At 43.2% G+C, this 17065-nt stretch overlaps 1 protein-coding gene across 1 annotated transcript; it reads left to right on the top strand.

Moving 5' to 3' along the window:
• The first annotated feature begins 5053 nt into the window (after window positions 1-5053).
• On the top strand, window positions 5054-15558 carry wasla (WASP like actin nucleation promoting factor a). The gene is made up of 10 exons (XM_068312742.1): window positions 5054-5486; window positions 7633-7767; window positions 8238-8324; window positions 8621-8717; window positions 11506-11710; window positions 12254-12296; window positions 13035-13188; window positions 13321-13943; window positions 14129-14237; window positions 14401-15558. Exons 1-10 carry the CDS (start codon window positions 5382-5384, stop codon window positions 14460-14462), a joined length of 1620 nt encoding a protein of 539 aa, XP_068168843.1. The 5' UTR covers window positions 5054-5381; the 3' UTR covers window positions 14463-15558.
• The last annotated feature ends 1507 nt before the right edge of the window (window positions 15559-17065 follow it).

Raw genomic sequence — 17065 nt, 5'->3', positions numbered from 1 at the left:
GTAACTCAATGGACCAAACAGCAGATGAAGTTCTGAAACCTACAGAGACCGGGGCACATTACGTGCCTTTACGTTCATAGAAACATTAAATATCATATAAGAGAGAGTGGAAAGAAGTTCACCAGCCATCTGTTCTATTTTTTCCGCGACATGACTTTTTGCATCTTCATAATTAGGGTGGATTAATAATAAGAGCAACAATCAAAATCTTTACATTTTCAAGTACAAATTTTACTGAGCAAAACAAAAATGTCAACTAGTCAGTTGTTACTCCTAGATTTTAAGAACGTGTGTGTGTGTGTGTGTGTGTGTGTGTGTGTGTGTGTGTGTGTGTGTGTGTGTGTGTGTGTGTGTGTGTGTGTGTGTTTGTCTGTGTGTGTGTTGTGCTACAGTCAGGACTGTCTCACCTACAGTATCTGTACATTTCCAGCTAAGCAAACATTAGTTTTCTACCATCAGGACTTTTCAATAACTGAAAAAATGTCTACTAATCTCTTTAAGGCCACAAGAAATGATGAATTCCACACCAAATCATACTGTTTACACACCCATCATGCAGCGTCACCTGAACCTGGCCTGGGAGTGGCTTACATAAACTGTAGATACAATCACAGTACATTCCTTCACCTTCAGACCTTTCTGGGGAGACAGTTGGGTTAAATCTACAGATAGTATAGAAATCATTTCAAATGTTCTTACTCTGAACGTTTGTCGATTAATTCAAGGGGGAAAACTATACCTTTCAAAGAGTTGTGAGGTAGTAAGTGACACCACCAAACTTTATCTAGCAAATAAACATGAAAATAAACATGATCATTGATTGATTGTTTGGGTTTAGGGTTAATTATGCAATCATTCATCGATGATGCAAAATGAAGCCTCTGGAATGAAAAAATCTTTGAGCATAGATTGGTCTGTGAGGTCACAAATCCTTGCTGAAGGGACTCCAGGGGGCTCTCCATTTTTCCAAAGCCCTAATAGACTGAAAAATGTCCCTCTGGACCTGAATCCTATGTGAGCTGTGGTCTATTATCCTGAAAGCCAGTTCTCTGAAGCACAGAGGGTCTATTGTTCTGAAACGCATTGTCACTGAAGTTCTGGGTCCTTGATAAATTGGTGCATTTAGATGTGTATGAAAGGACAATGTTGGGTGACCTTGGTTGTGACGGTAACAGCAACAGAAACTATTGTTTTATTGGAAAAATTAGTCTTTGAAAGGATGACGTTCTCTCTTTTTTTCCCATACAAGAAAAAGCCACATCTTTAAACATCCATAGATTTGACTTCTGCTGTCCAGGCAATATTCTGTACCACACACAGACAAACTGTAGGAGAAAGTCTGTTACATAATGCAGAGTCATGTTGTTCAACACTCCCTGACAGCTGCAGAAATATTGGAAATGCTGAGCAAAGCGGGTTGTTGTTAATACTGGATGCAAAAACCTAGAGGAACAAGGGGAGGGGTGGTTTCCATAAAGCTTTGTCATCAGTACATAGAGTTCAATCCGTCAGGCCTCGTTCATGCCTGGACAAAGAAAGAGCGTTTGAAGCCGTTGGCACCAGACATGCAGACCTCCAAATGCACTTTGGAGGAGTTTGATCATAATAAAACAGAATAAAACTGCTGGAAATACACAAAATGGGTTTAAATTAGTGGAACATTTGGTAAGTATTGATCTACTTTTGTCTGCAACTGTTTCGATGCACTTTACATCCATCATTTTGATGCAATCCATGTTTTGTCCATCATTTGGTACCAGAAAGAACTTTCCAAAGAATTGTATTGTATTGAGAATTATTTTATACATTTAGACATCAGACAGGGTAAAAGGTGCAGAGAGGAGAAAAACACAGGACAGGGCCAAAAACCCAGATATTCTCAGACTCTGACAGAGTTTCACTTGTTTGTATTCATCAGGAGCAGTAGAAGATAGTTACGAAAGAAAAAACAAGAAAAAAGAGTGACATTCAAAGCCTTCCTACCATCACATCTGCAGATGCCAGACCAATAACCATACTTGTGGACAGGAAACAAAGCAGACACACAGTGATGCCATCCTGCAGTGGTTTTGATTAGATTACACTTGCAGCCTGAGAGTAAAGCAGCCAGGTTAAGTCTGGACCACAGAGGACAGCTCTGGGTAGATGGGATCATTATTTACTATTAAAGCAGGACAATAAAACTGGACTGAATTCTGATTTTTTGGAGTACAATCCCACGTAAATATTGCTCGAAAACTTCTGCTTAAAATACGTACATGCCTTTGAAATGTTCCAGTCATGCTGTGTGTGTTTGACCTGGCTCCTCTGGGGTTACACCGATATAAACCTCCAGTGTGCCCTGGGTGTACCTCACCTATTGTTCTTCATGGTGTTAGGTAAACGGACTTTTATCCCGAAGTCCACCCAGAGCAGTTGTGCGTGTTCAAAACCGGAAGGAAGAACAAGAAACAAACCGTCTCGTTCATCAAATATGTATTTTTATCCCAATACAATATTTCTAAGCAGAACTGGGTTCTCTGTTCCCAACACAAAATCTGGTGTTGTCTGAACCGTGACAAGGGGCAGGAACAACACATTCCAGAGAACCTCAGATATTTATTATGCCCGTCTCTAGGCTCCACCTTAAGGATGAGCCGCTATACATTAACACATATGCATGGTGTCTTTCTCTGGCTGGTTGTTTGTCCTTATTTGGTTCTCCAGTGTCAGTCACCAGTATCAGTCTCACATACCAGTCTCCCGTACCAGTCTCCAGTGTCTCCACCTACAACAAAGAGCCAAACAAATTATACAGCCGGCGTCCGCCGCTAAACGGTGGACGCCCATTACACAATGTATTTAGCTATATCATTATTAGATGAAATACAAAGTGAATACAAAACCTGAGAATATATTTGATTATATTTTCCTTCAATGGTATCTATTGTATTGTATTTATCATATTCTGTGCCACTTGGTTAACCTGATGGAATGTGTGTGACAAACCTTTTGTTCACACTGGGGTTAAATTATATTTCTTCTCCAGTGGTGAAAAGCAGACAGGTGAGGTTGGACAGACGTTGTCTTACGCCATCTAGTGGTGTAAACTGTAAAATACATTCATTTTACGGGTATACCACAGCTGCTGCACCTCAAAATACTTATAAAACATTTTAAAAATTGTGACTGCATATAATATTGTACTCTTAATACTTTTCGATATTACATCATTATTTTCCCTACTAAAACAGAAAACAGACAAGAATGTGATGCAGCCTCACGCAAAGAAAAGATCTTTTTGGAGGTTATTAAAACAGATTATGTGACATGCAGAAATCCAGATGATGGAGATGTTGATGAGACAGAGGAACAATGGGAGTGGAGGCCACAGAGGAACCCCTCTGAGAACATGCAAACTCCACGGAGAAAGGCCTCAAGTCTGGATTAAAACCCCAAACCTTCTTTCCTGGGAGTGATTGCTTGATGATGATGATGATGATGATGATGATGATGATGATGATGATGATGATGATGATGATGATGATGATGCAATGCAACCTGTATGTTCAAATATTTCACAACATAAGTAAAAACTGTGTCTTGACGACACCAGATGAAAAATCAGACAATCATTAAACTAATTTCAGTTGATTGTCAGTGGATGAGATGAATGGTTGACAATGAGTCTTATAAATACTGAGATATTTCAGATATTGCATGTAAGTGATGGACCGACTGATATGCTTTACATAATGCCATTAATGAGTCAAATTAAATGTCCTGATTCTACGTCTGATCTCGGGAGAATTAACCCTCTAAATGTTTAAAGGATTGAGGGCTGTTGGTACTGAGCAGTACTTTCACATTGCATCTGTAATGAACACAACAGCTGCTAGCAGACACAAACAGGAAGCCAAAAAAAAAAGAACTTTTACTATTTCATACTCCCGTCACTGTGCAGTCATGGTTTAACCCCTCTTGTTTGGCCTGTGCTCAGTGCTTCATACAGCATAGAGTAGAAGCAGCTGGTCCACAGATTAGTTTTGGTGTTAATGCTGCTGAGGGGCTTTAACCCTGCGGCAGGCAGGCGGGACCTGCGGGGCACTGACCTCCACCAGCATGTATCCATCTGCCATTTACAGTCCTCCCACTTTTATTTGTTTTGATAAAGTAATGGAGGCCAAGTGTCTGATAGCAAAAAGGGTGGAGAGAAAGTAAGTTGTCAAAAACAAAAATTCTTCTGCGCTGGATCACAATGAAAGATATCTAGAGACGTTTTTGAAATATGGCAGGAATGGACCATGCCTTTTATTTTACTTAAACTTAACAATTCCCTCTAAGTAAGAATTTGGAAATAAAGGCCATGAAAATCTGCTTTTTGTCAGGTAGAAACCTCCAGGCAGACCCAGGTGAAGATGAGTGATCCCCTGCCTTGATTGGTTGGGTTGAAGAAGTAATGCACCATGAGTGATGATGTATACATAAAAAATGTATAGCACAATAATACTGACTATAACAATAGAGACACTAAAAAATTTAGTTTTTTTGGTGTCTCAACTACAAAGCTACAACTTCAAAGTTGTAGCTTTGTAGCTTTGTTGTAGCTACTTCTACACTACTATTACCAAAAATTTTAATAATAATCATCACTTTATAATTACATTTTATTATATGATTTACCTGAATATATAAAACCTCATATAACTATATTCTGCGTTTATGTGTCCTTATTATTTTATTATCTCATTATATTTTACGTCCACCGTCTGGCTCCTCCTCACGTTACGTACGTGCTTCCCCACGGGCCAAGCCCCGCCCCTCCCTTTCCCTCTGCAGATCTGCATTCCTGCTTCCATGGCGGATCAAACCATTTCTCTCAGGAACAGCATTTTTCATTCCCTGTGGGCTAAAATATCCATATCACACAGTTTTAAAAAAAAAAAGTTTTTTCAAATCTTTACGAGAGAGTTTTCAAAAATATCATGATGATATCCAGATTACAATCGATAATTATAGAGTTTTGGGAAAGCAACAACCCCCCTGTCATTCTTCCTTAAAGTGGTATGCTCGGTCCTGCTGCCATGTTGAATGTGCGCATCGCCGCCGCAGTTATAGGAGTTTCCGAATGAAAGTTATACGTTTGGCGGTCTGTAGTCGTACACTGGGCCGTTATATTTCACTTATCCCCGACCTGAGACGCTAAGGTTCTTTATTTAGGAAGAAGCAAGCCTGGGAACACCTCCTACGCCCTGCAGCCGGGAGTCGGACTCAGCGGAGATGATCCGGTTGCTGTGGCCTGCAACCGGATCCCGCATGGATTTTCTTTAATTAGCGCTGCTCGCTGAGTCCGTCTGGGCAGAACGACACCGTTCCACGGTTAGCTAGGAGACTTCGGAGCCATGAACAGCCACCCGCCGCCCCGCAGGTCTGTCAACGTCGGCTCCATCCTCCTGACCCCGCAGGAGAACGAGTGCCTGTTCGGGTACCTGGGGAGGAAATGTGCCGTAAGTTTGTGTTTGTTTACCACCTGCGGTCTCCGGGCGGACAGGTACACCCACCTGCCCGCAAGGAGCACCCTCACTGCGGTCTGCACAGCAGCTGGACCCCCCCCCCCCCCCGCCCCATTACCAGGCTGGAAATGAACCAGACCCTTTTTTTAATTCCATTAAATCATATTCCAACCATCACATGATATTGTCAGCTCAGGTTTTCAGCTTCTTTGAACATATAATAATAATAATCTAAATCTGCCAGTGGTGTAAAAAAGTAAAGGATTATGAATTAGACAAAAAAAAAAGTGAAGTGCTCCAGTTGTGTTTCAGTCTTCCTAAAAGCACTGATATGTTTCTTAAATTATGAATAATCTGCATGTAATCTGGTTCTTTCTGGAATGCCACTGGGCCAAGGAGCTGCTTATCACTTCCTGTGTGTGTGTGTGTGTGTGTGTGTGTGTGTGTGTGTGTGTGTGTGTGTGTGTGTGTGTGTGTTTTGTCAACAAAAAGGAGGCGGTGGAGGGAACTCAAGAGACTTTCCCTGACATTTAGACGCTATTGGAGCACCTGAAGGGCCCCAAAACCGTCTGACCAAACAGTTAATGTGAAAACAACATGTCCTGAGAAGAGGTTTAATGTGATGGTTTATGTATGATGGTTAATGTAACATGATGGTTGCAGGACACCTGAGCAGGTTGTAATGTTTGCATGCGGTCTGATCAGAAGGAGCTCATGGATCAATCAAATTTGTGTTACTGCTTTGCGTGTTAGGCATTTTGCCAAAATAATTTTTGCTGCAGGGGTCTCCTCTCTGGTAGACCTATCTTGATTTAGAGTTCCTGGAGCGGACTGAGTTGATATTTCTGTTTTCTGGATGATGTTTCAACTGTCAGTGACCAGATACTCTGCTGCTTGTTGCGCCTTTTGTTCTTTCCTTTTGATGTTCTGCAGGTAAGAAAAAATAATAGTGTGTTTGTTCAAAATGACCAGAACTTTGTTTTAAAGCTGTACTCTTTTTAGAGTTCTCACGTTCAACTGCAAGAAAAGTGTGAGGAGTACAAAACCTTTAAATATATACTGTACATTCAAAAGCATGTCGACACACCCAGAGGGTTCATTAAAATCATTTTTAATCAAACCTATTAAATCTTAGCTGCTATAAAGTGATGTGTATTACCGGTTAGTTACAATTTTTGTTTTACAGAAAACTACTTAAAGGTACCTCTGGTTGGTTTTGTTGTGTTATTTGTCTGTAGTGTACTCTGTTTTCTTAGAAAGGAACTTAAATTTGGGCTGCAGCTAATGTTAGCCTTCGCTCGCGAGTATGTTTGGACTTGGTGCCCGACTCCTTGGTGTTGTTTTTTTTTCACTGGCATGAGTGATGAATTTACTGGTACGGGTTTTGTGGTTGTCTGCTAAGGTGCTAGCTGATGGAACTTGCAGAGTGAGTTTATTGCTGCGTACTTGCCTCGGATGAGAAGTTACCGAGCCCACACCAGGCTTTTAACAGCCAGCCTTTGACCTTTCCTGTGTGATGCTGAGCACTGATTTCATAGTGAAAAGTCTTCCTGCTGCCCCCCTGACCTGCATTCATAAATCACAGAGGAGGAAACTGTCCTCCGGCATTTCCTCTTTCCTCCCCTGATGACTGGAGTTACATTCTGTCACAGACAGAGAAAATCCTGGCAGAGGAAAAGTGTGACTTCTGGAGAAACATCAAAACCAGAGCAGTGCTGAGGACAGCGATACGATGCTACTTCTTGTCCCGATGAAATGAAACAGAAAATCACTGGAAAATTTAGAACCAAATGATTGTAAATTTTTTCAGGGTTTTCATCGCCAAACAGGATTCTCAACAAGTCAATCATGTGACTTCAGTCTGTCTGAGGTTGCATTTCGCTGCAGGAGACCCAAATGAGGGTAAAATGCTGCCAGATAGGTTTGACTGAGCATCATCAGTGAAGAAATGTGCTTCGTTGTTGTGGGTTGGAGCTAGCTGTGAAGTTATGGGTCTCTACTCTTAATGTTCCCACCGAAAAAGGGGTTCGTCTTTCACAATGACCCAGATTTGAGTAAAAATTTGTCCACATCAACATCCTCTGCTCCTTCCTGTATCGTTTCCAGGGGATGTTCACCGTCTCGTTCTTCTGTGTGTCAGGCTCTGTGTTCGGCGGTGGTCCAGGTTTACGGCACAGACCGGAGCTGTAGCTGGATGAAGAGGTGCTGTGGAGTGGCCTGTCTGGTCAAAGACAACCCGCAGAGGTCTTACTACATCAGAGTGTTTGATATCAAAGTGAGTGACTGACCTCCAAACCTCAACAGAAGCATTTTAAAGGAAGTGCTGTGGTTCACGCAGCTCTTATCTGTTCCTGCAGCTTCGTATCACTTTGTCAGCTGGTCGCTCAGCAAAATGATCCGAAAACACAACTTACAATTCAGAGTTTTTCCACTTGTAAATCTTTTTTCATCACAACAGCATATCAGGTGACGCAGTCTCGATGTGTAGCCTAGTGCGTCCAAACTAGATCCACCTAGCAACACCATCGAAGGGTCACTGGTTTACCTGCGCTGTATCTTGTTTTTTTAATCTGGACTGAACTTGATGTTTATAAGGCTGGAAAATATAGTCTATAATATAGTCTATAATTAGAAGATCACACAGTACTTCATGCTGCAAACTTCACTTCATGTGATAAGCCTGCCTTCGACGCTCTGAGGGGGGAATCTAAACTGATGTTTTGTTTCCGCCCGGTGTCTTTTCAGGATGGGAAGACCATGTTTGAGCAGGAACTGTACCACAACTTCTCCATCAGTAGCTCCAGATCCTACTTCATATCATTCGCAGGAGACGTAAGTGACCCAAAGCCTCCACAGTGGATGTTGTCACTCCTCAGGCCATCCTGTTCAGTGAGGTGTCAGCTAGTCGCGCCAGGATCTGCTCTGTTAAATTATGATTTATGTAATCATCACAAACCTGCTGTTTGAGAACTTCTGGTAATTCTGGCTTTTCCAGTTGTTCCAGTTTATTTCTGGTGGGGGTTTTAGTTTATGGTTCTGTCTTCAGATACGAGAATTTGTCTGAAGTAAAAATAAATACATGCATTTAAGATGAGCAATCATTTCTGGCTTCTCCTCTTCCTCTCCAGACATGTCAGATTGGTCTGAATTTCGCCAGCGAAGAAGAGGCGAAAAGATTCAGAGCCGCTGTCCACGATCTACTCAACCGAAGGCAACGCAAAACCGGCAAGTTGTTCTTTCATTTGCTTTCTTCCTGTCGTTCCACAAATCCAGCAAGCCTTCATGCCTGGATTCAGTCTAGAGAAGCTGAACCACCTGTCAAGAGTTCTGGACCTCAGCTCCAGACATGTGGGGCTTACTTAGTCATAATTAATGGGAGAATGTCAGGAAAAAGGTCACAGATCTCCATTAATGAATCACAACAGAAGATAAGATAACTTTTATTTGTCCCACAGTGGGGAAATTTGTGAAAGGAAGAGGGTTTTTTTTTCCTTCGAACTGAATGCCCGTTGGTTTCAAAGTCTTTGTGCTGTTGAACCGTCTTCTCTTATCTGTGGTGTTTATTTAGAAACGCTGTGCCCTTAACTACCACCCTGGCATCTGCCCTGCAGCGTGGTTTCATAGCTTTTGGGTTATCATGTTCACGGGAATGATTTCTACAATAATGACGTTTGAATGAAGAACTTTCTCAAAATTCTCAATTTTCCCACAAAAAACGTTGTTGTGTAGTTTGACAGCTTACCGTCTATCTGATGACACATGGTGCAGTTTGATGACATCAGACACAGATATGTAAAGAGTAAAACACCGTGACTCTCTCCAATTGGACGGGTATGTGTGTCCACATCACACTGAACCGGTTGCTCACATTAATCAAACAGAATCTGTTTGCTGGACGTGTTTCTCAGCCTTCCAGACTCCTCCTCAGCTGCTGCTCACTCGGCTGGTTTCGCTCTGATGTAGTCAGACTCGTCTTTGTGTAGGAAGCATAAGTCGGGGTCATCTTCGGCTTCCCTCCCGCCTCACGTTGAAAGTGCACCCACTCAAAATGTGGTGTTTGCCAGGGGAGCCTCTTGTCACGGGGACACAGAGGGGTTTTATAAGGGGAGGTTTTCTCCGCTCACATCAAAGACTCGACTTTCTGACTGCTGTCCGGGGCTTTGAAGAAGACGTTTCCTCTGGCTGATGTCACATCTGATTCTCTCATTGTCTGTCTGGCCCCCACAGAATGACACGAGCAGAATTTCAACACGCTTTTTTGACTCACTCTTCTGTCACCAAATATCTTCTGTTTTCTGAATTTGGTTCAGTTGGGTTTTTTTTGTCGTTTTTTTTTTTTTTTGTCGAGGAGAGGTGACTCTAAAAACGGTACGAACCTCTTTCTTTCATCCCATTCACGCAGAACAAAACATGGAAACAAAATTTGTGTATAAACACGAGCGTGTTTTTATCTTAATGCCATATATCAGCTGTTTGTGTGTCCAACAACATCAACACACTATAAAAAGCCGTGTTAGAAGCTAATTAAAAAGCTATAAACTTGGGTGTTTGCCTGTTGACATGTCAGACTTGTTGTTTCCTGGTGTGTTTGTGTCGTTGTAGACACGCGGTGACACACACTGGAGTCTGCTGCAGGTTAATCTGGTCAGCAGGAAGCCCATCTGAACCATATGCAGACCACATGCTCTCTGTTGTGGTTCACTTTAAACCCTGTTGTGATGCGCGGCCGCTCTAATCTATAATCCTCTCAGTTTCTACTGCCCAACATTTGTTGTGTCGGTTTATTAATGGACACATAAACAACATTAACTTTTTAATAGTGGTGTAGAAAAAGGTTTGGCTCAGTAGCAGCAAGATGTTGGTTCCAATGTTTATCAAATCAACCCAAGATGGGATGTTAGCCCCACATAAAACATGGGTTTATGTTCAGCCTGAAACATGCATAAAGTCAACACAACAGCAAAAACGGCTTCATTCTTTCTGCTTTCTGACTTTATTAACACTCCTCCAGTATTCATGTATTTCTGGTTATTGAGCTTCAGCAGGTTTGAGGTTTTCTCAGCTCAGATGTGTGACGTCTTTCATTTATGTTCTGAGATCAAATCGGTTTATGGTTGCAAAGTTGTACATCAGTGAGATGCAGCTGCAGCTCAACACTGACACACTGATGACTTGGTGCTTGAACGGACTCTAACTGACACAACTAGGAATTAAAGCTTTTAATTAAGAGTTGTCAAATGTTGTCTAAACATAAATTAATGTTAAAGATCTATTGTACGTCTGCCAACACTCTTCCCATCCTGTTCCTCAAAAGATGGGAGATTGGAGGCGAGTCTGATCATGTACATTCATGGGGAGTTCAGGGATTTGACCTGGGATTAGAGCTGGATTAGTGATTATGTCCCATACTGCTGCAGTTGGTGGAGGTCTGAGTACTTCGGCAGCAGAATAAATGGATTTTACCAAATCAGTTGGACATAATTACAACAAAGTATCTACATTTGAACTTTTTGAAAGTGGAGGCTTTAATAACCAGACCCTTAAAAAACACTGGGGAAAGAAATAAATCCAGCCTCAGACCCGTGATCATCAAGGTCATCAAGTTCGGCCAAGAGGGGATAGACTAGGCGGGCCTGGGATGCAGTGGGAATGCACTGTGGAATACTTTGTGGGGGTCCGTGGTGTCAGTCTACAGTTCGGTTTATCCACTTATTCTTATGTCTTCTATGCTTCTTCTATGTCTTAGTATGCTTTTTTCCATGGTTTTATGCTTCCTTTTTTATTTTATGTGTACTGTTTTTGTAATTTTGTAATTAATTATGTCATTATGTAACATCTTTTTCACCTGGAACGTGTATTTTTGTGAATTTGATTTCCTTTTTTTTTGACACAGTTGGATATATTTCAAATGCCATTGACAACGGCATTTTAATTTTTTCTTGACATTTAAACTGGGTTAATAAACATTTTCCCCTGACTGCCCTCCTCCCTCCCTCCCTCCCTCCTGCTGCAGGTCCAGCTCTGCACATGGCCACGGTGGACATCAAGAACCCAGAGATCAACAACGTCCGATTCCACAACTCCCACGGCCACCAGCAGCCTCACCACCACCTCAACAACATGCTGAGCCACAGCGGGCTGACCCGGAGGGACAAGAAGACCAAATCCAAGAAGAAGAAGCTGACCAAAGCCGACATCGGCACGCCCAGCAACTTCCAGTGAGCCCCCCCCCCCCCAATGTCTAATAGTCCAGATGTTTACTGTTCGATTGATAAATGTCGGAAAATGTGAAAGTAACCTCTTTGGTTTCCTGAGAAATCCTTAGTAACATCTTTAAAAATATCTTTTTAAATGAAGACATTCTGTTGAGTAACAACATAAAACCTGGATTATGTGAAGAAATGACCAAAATAACTTTGTTTTCTATTTGTTGAATTTAAAGTTATCAGCTAATCGTTTGGTTTTAATTGGAATTTAAACACAAGATACTCAAATGACATCAGTGCGTTTAATCATGGGTCGCCTTGAGAAATGAAAAGCTCCATGACAACAATCACCGTGGTGCGTTGTGTTCTGAGCGCGCTCAATGGCCACACTGTCTTTCTGACCGATGCATGAGTGTGTGCGTGGGCTCACTATTTAGCATGTGCACATGGCCACCCTTGTGCACATGCTAAATAATTCCTGTAAGCCTGCATATTTGCGTGTTTGTGTCTGTAGACCCGTGTGATCTCACCACCTGTCTGTCCCGTTATCTTCAGGCACATCGGTCACGTGGGCTGGGATCCAAACACGGGGTTTGATGTGAGTACCCCTTTCCATTCTACTAAACACACACGCACAAACAAACACACACACAGACACAGGCAGGAGCACAATAGTGACCTGTGTGGGGGCTGAATGATGAAGTCACACAAAAGGCTCTTTTTGCTTCCTGCTCATGTTCACAAACGTGTCGCTATGTCTCGGAGGCGACACACAGATCCAGAATGTTGATCAAAGATTTATCAAAGAGCTGCAAATTTAGGAAACTGATAAACACTCTTAGATGCTAATAACACTCCTCTTCTTCAGTCCTTTGATGAACGATAGTATGATAGTGGCCCTTCAAATGAAAAGCTGCAAAGCCTCAAAATGATTTCAGTGGATTGTTGTCAGAATGCAGGCAACTTGTAGTTCTGCCTGTTGGCCACCAGGAGTCACACTATGCTTAAAACGGCAGAAGAAACCCAGACACTCATTTAATAATGTGGTCCTGCTCAGAGTCCATTGTGGGCGAAAACAGAATCCTCATCAGGTTCCGCATTCATCAACAAATGACAAAAAGTTTTGTATCTCAAAGAGGGAAAATTTTCAGGTTTTTGAAGAATTAGTGAAATACTTCAAAAAAATCTAGACCATAAAAAGGAAGGACTTTAATTTGGATTCTAAACTGGTAACTTTTTCACGAACCAGCTAACATGACATCATCATGTGATGGAAGTTGGACACAGGTCTTGTTAAACGTCCTTTTAACTGCTGGCTGCTTTGCTGACCCTGTAGCTGAACAACCTGGACCCCGAACTCAAGAACCTGTTTGACATGTGCGGCATCTCCGAGGCCCAGCTGAAGGACCGGGAGACGTCCAAGGTCATCTACGACTTCATCGAGAAAAAGGGAGGCGTGGAGGCGGTGAAGAACGAGCTGAGGAGGCAGGGTGAGCCCCCGCACCTCCACCGTGTTTCATTCTTGATAAACGCCGCTGACGGTGCTGCCGTTTTCTACTGAGTTCCTGAAGCGAACAGTTGTTGGTGATGTCATGTGATGATGTGTTGTCCCTCTCCTGCAGCACCCCCGCCACCTCCCTCTCGTGGCGGCCCCCCCCCACCTCCTCCGCCGCCACACCACAGCTCAGCTCCGCCACCTCCTCCGCCACCCCCTTCCAGAGGGGGTCGTGGAGCCCCTCCTCCCCCTCCTCCATCCCGAGCCCCTGTGTCAGCTCCTCCTCCACCACCCCCCTCCAGACCTGGAACTCTAGGTGCACCGCCCCCTCCCCCTCCTCCCACCAGGGGGGGTCACCAGCACCCTCCTCCTCCCCACCATCACCACCAACAGCCTCCGCCTCCCCCTCCTCCACCTTCCCTGCACGCCATTACTCCCCAAGCCCCGCCCCCTCCTCCACCCCCCCCATTGTCCCAACAGTCTCCATCACGAGGTGGCTCCGTCCCTGCTCCGCCCCCTCCTCCGCCACCTCCTCCTCCTGGCCCTCCTCCCCCTCAGGAGCTGGACGGCGTCGGTGTCGGCGGAGACTCTCCTCACTCGCCAGGACCCGGCGGGAAGTCGGCGCTGCTGGAGCAGATCAGAGGAGGAACCCAGCTGAAGAAGGTGGAGCAGAACCACAGAGCGCCGGCCTCCGGCGTGGGCCGGGACGCCCTGCTGGACCAGATCCGACAGGGAATCCAGCTAAAGAACGTACGACATTCTGACGGCACACACGTTTACTGTTCAGACTCGCTGAACTCGCATCATAAAGGCGCAAAAGTTCCACAATACAGATCCAATCAGAAAGGGCTTTGATGCCTGACGATCCATAGGATGTAGGCTTGAGTACAACCTGATTGTAACAAACGGCTATGGGTCTGTGTCTGTGACTCCAGGTTTCAGATAATTCGGAGTCTGGTTCTCCAACGCCGGCTCCCACTGCTGGCATCGTGGGCGCTCTGATGGAGGTGATGCAGAAGAGGAGCAAAGCCATCCATTCCTCAGGTAGCCGCGTCCTGCGTCAATCATGGCTGCGCTGCCCCGCTGGTGCTGCTACGTTTAACCCGGGTTCATCCCAGTTCACTTTGTGCTTTCTGACCTGCTGACTTCATGTGAGGGTTTTCTTCTTCTAGAATTCTCTTCTAAACTTTGCATTTCTTTTCTTCAGATGAAGACGAGGACGACGAAGACGAAGAGGACTTTGAAGATGACGACGAGTGGGACGACTAGCGGGCGTTTATATCCTCAGCCCCAGCCCCTTTATCTACCGCTGACACTAAAATATCTTTTCAAAATCTTCCAGCATCTGACTAAAATTGTAATGTAAATGTTGTATGAATTGGCTGTCTATTTATTTTTGCCTTTTTTGGTTTTTTGATCTTTTTTTTTAAGACTATTCTAATTAATCTGTGCAATACCTCATCTGTCAAACCTATAGCGTTTATCACCTTGAGGGTTTATCTCGGCTGTCCTGTCGTCAGCGCAGCATGGAGGGGACACCCGGCTTCCTGCTGTCGTCAGTCACCGGTAGCAACCTGTCGCTGCTCCTCTGAGGCGACTCTGAGTCTTAGGGAAACGTTTCACTGCTCATTTCTTCATGTTTCCGTTCATTGTCAAAGAGACTGAAAAGGGAGGTGTGCATGCGACCAAACAGGCGGGATCCTCTTTGTGTTTGACATCTGTGGGTTTAAATGTGAGATCTCACCATTTTCTTGCTTTGCTTCTTTTCGTACCAGACTCTCCCTCATGAATCCTAATTTGGTTCTGTTAATTTTCCACAAATCCTTTGACCAAAATGTGGCGGCTCAGTCGACCGGCGTGGACATGGAACTTTTAATTTTACAAAACAAAAAACGTTCACTTGCACACAATTTTCATGTCAGGATTTTTTTTTTGTTGTTGTTTTTTTGGGAGGGGGTGTATGCGTTTTGTCAAATTATTTTATTTCAGGTGGGTTACATCAGTGATGGACACTTTGGAGAAGTGTTGTTCTGTTGTGACCTTTAAGTGGACTACACGCATGACTGAAGTTGACTTTTTCCGTTTCGACCCACACATTTCCACACACATTTACATTCTAAGAAGCTGCGGCATTTGTGAAACGATGGAAATTTAGTTCTCGATGTGTAGTTGGTTGTTTTTCTTGTGACGTCATTCTGTTATTTTCAGCAGGAGGAGACATGGAACAGTGGTTTGGTCAGTATTTCACACAACTATCACACGTCAAGAAATCGCTGGACGTGGACTCCTTCATCCTCTTCCGTCCTTTCATTAACAAACTATAATTTTATGCAATGAGACTGTAAAAAAAAAAAAAAAAAGCAAATAATAACAAACCAAATGCGGCATTTGCAAGCAGCCTGTGGGTTTGACGATGCCTGTGAACCTCTGTCTGTAAAAAGTGTGAAGAAATAACTCATGCTCGTTTTAACTGTTCGTCTTAGAGTTTTTACCGTCCTCCAGCGAGGCTTAATGCTGCATCAAGAAGCCGCGATACTGACAGAGAACCTGTGAAAAGGGTGGGTGGGGGGGGTAAGAAAATGCTAAATTGTATACTTAAATAAATGTTAATATTTACAGATAAATCTGTCTCCTGATTTATGTTTGAGTGCACATGTGTCAAACTCAAAGCCCGGGGGCCAAATGTGGCCCGCAAGAGCATAAAGAGTCAGAGTGTCTAAAAATATAAACTGTAGGTCAAAAGTGTGCTTTGAGCAAAAACTACATTTCCCACAATGCAGTAATTAAGCCCATTTTAATATTGACAAAAACATTTTGAACAAAGTTAATGTCCTAACTTGTGTTTGATGTTATTTTTCTTGAGTCATTGGATAGTTTGACCCCTGATTGATGGAGTTCCCTTGGTTTCGTAACCTGACAAAAGGATTTATGTTATAACAGAGAAACATTTTTTTTTCTGTGCAACTGTAATCTTTTTAAGTTTAATAATAAATTCAGAGTTATTTAACATTAAGGAGTAGTTAGACTTATTTTACATTACATTTGCTTACATTTATAAGTTACATCTGGCCTTTTGAGGACAGCCATTATGCTGATGTGGCCCTTAGTTGGTGTGGTTTTTGTCACAAGTAGAAATTCATATTTGCAGTTTTTTTTTTTTATTTTACACTCCACCCCGGAGATGGGGAGTGATGGAAGGAAAACACACCACACTCTTTCAGAGATGCCTGGACTATCATGCAATAAAAAACACACCACAACCTCAACGTGAGCACAACAACACGGGACGAAGGTCATCATGCAGATGAGCTTTTTAAGTGTGTCAACAGGAATATGTATGGTCTGTGTTAATCCAGTGCTAAAGTCAGTTTAGCTGTTGATGTGAGTCGAGTATGGCCGGCATACTGTCGCTGTGATCAGGGCTATAACTGGGTGCATGGCTACAAATAGTTTTTAAATAAAGCATCTCGTAATATTAATATTATAATGTTATATTTAGCTGAACATAACAACATGCACCGAGATGTGCTGAAAGATTGACAACCAGCAAGGAGGGGGTTGAGATACTCCTGTTGGGTCTAGATGAAACCTAGTCGCCTAATGGACCCGGGTGAGCATAGTTTGAATGAGTTTGTGTGTGTGTGTGTGTGGGGGGGGGGGGTGTATCATCCCCACCTTGATGATTGGTGAAGTGAGACATGCTGAGAACAAGGTGATCAGAGTCCATACTCCCTCTTAGGCTGACATTGGTTAGTTTTGATCTGGATCACCATCAGTCAATCAATCGATCAATCCATCTTTTTAGATGTCAGCTCTGAAACAGGGGAAGTTGTAGAATTCCAAACTGTTCTCTGTGTGAGGTATCTCTTCTC

The sequence above is a fragment of the Antennarius striatus genome, chromosome 4 (genome assembly GCF_040054535.1).
Source record: "Antennarius striatus isolate MH-2024 chromosome 4, ASM4005453v1, whole genome shotgun sequence".
NCBI lineage: Eukaryota > Metazoa > Chordata > Actinopteri > Lophiiformes > Antennariidae > Antennarius > Antennarius striatus.
This window is presented reverse-complemented; position numbering and strand designations above follow the sequence as displayed.

Coding starts and splice junctions, on each gene's coding strand:
- wasla (XM_068312742.1), top strand. CDS start 5,382: ATGAACAGCCACCCGCCGCCCCGCAGGTCTGTCAACGTCGGCTCCATC. Junction 13,944..14,128: donor AGGGAATCCAGCTAAAGAAC/GTACGACATTCT, acceptor CTGTGACTCCAG/GTTTCAGATAATTCGGAGTC. Junction 14,238..14,400: donor CAAAGCCATCCATTCCTCAG/GTAGCCGCGTCC, acceptor TCTTTTCTTCAG/ATGAAGACGAGGACGACGAA.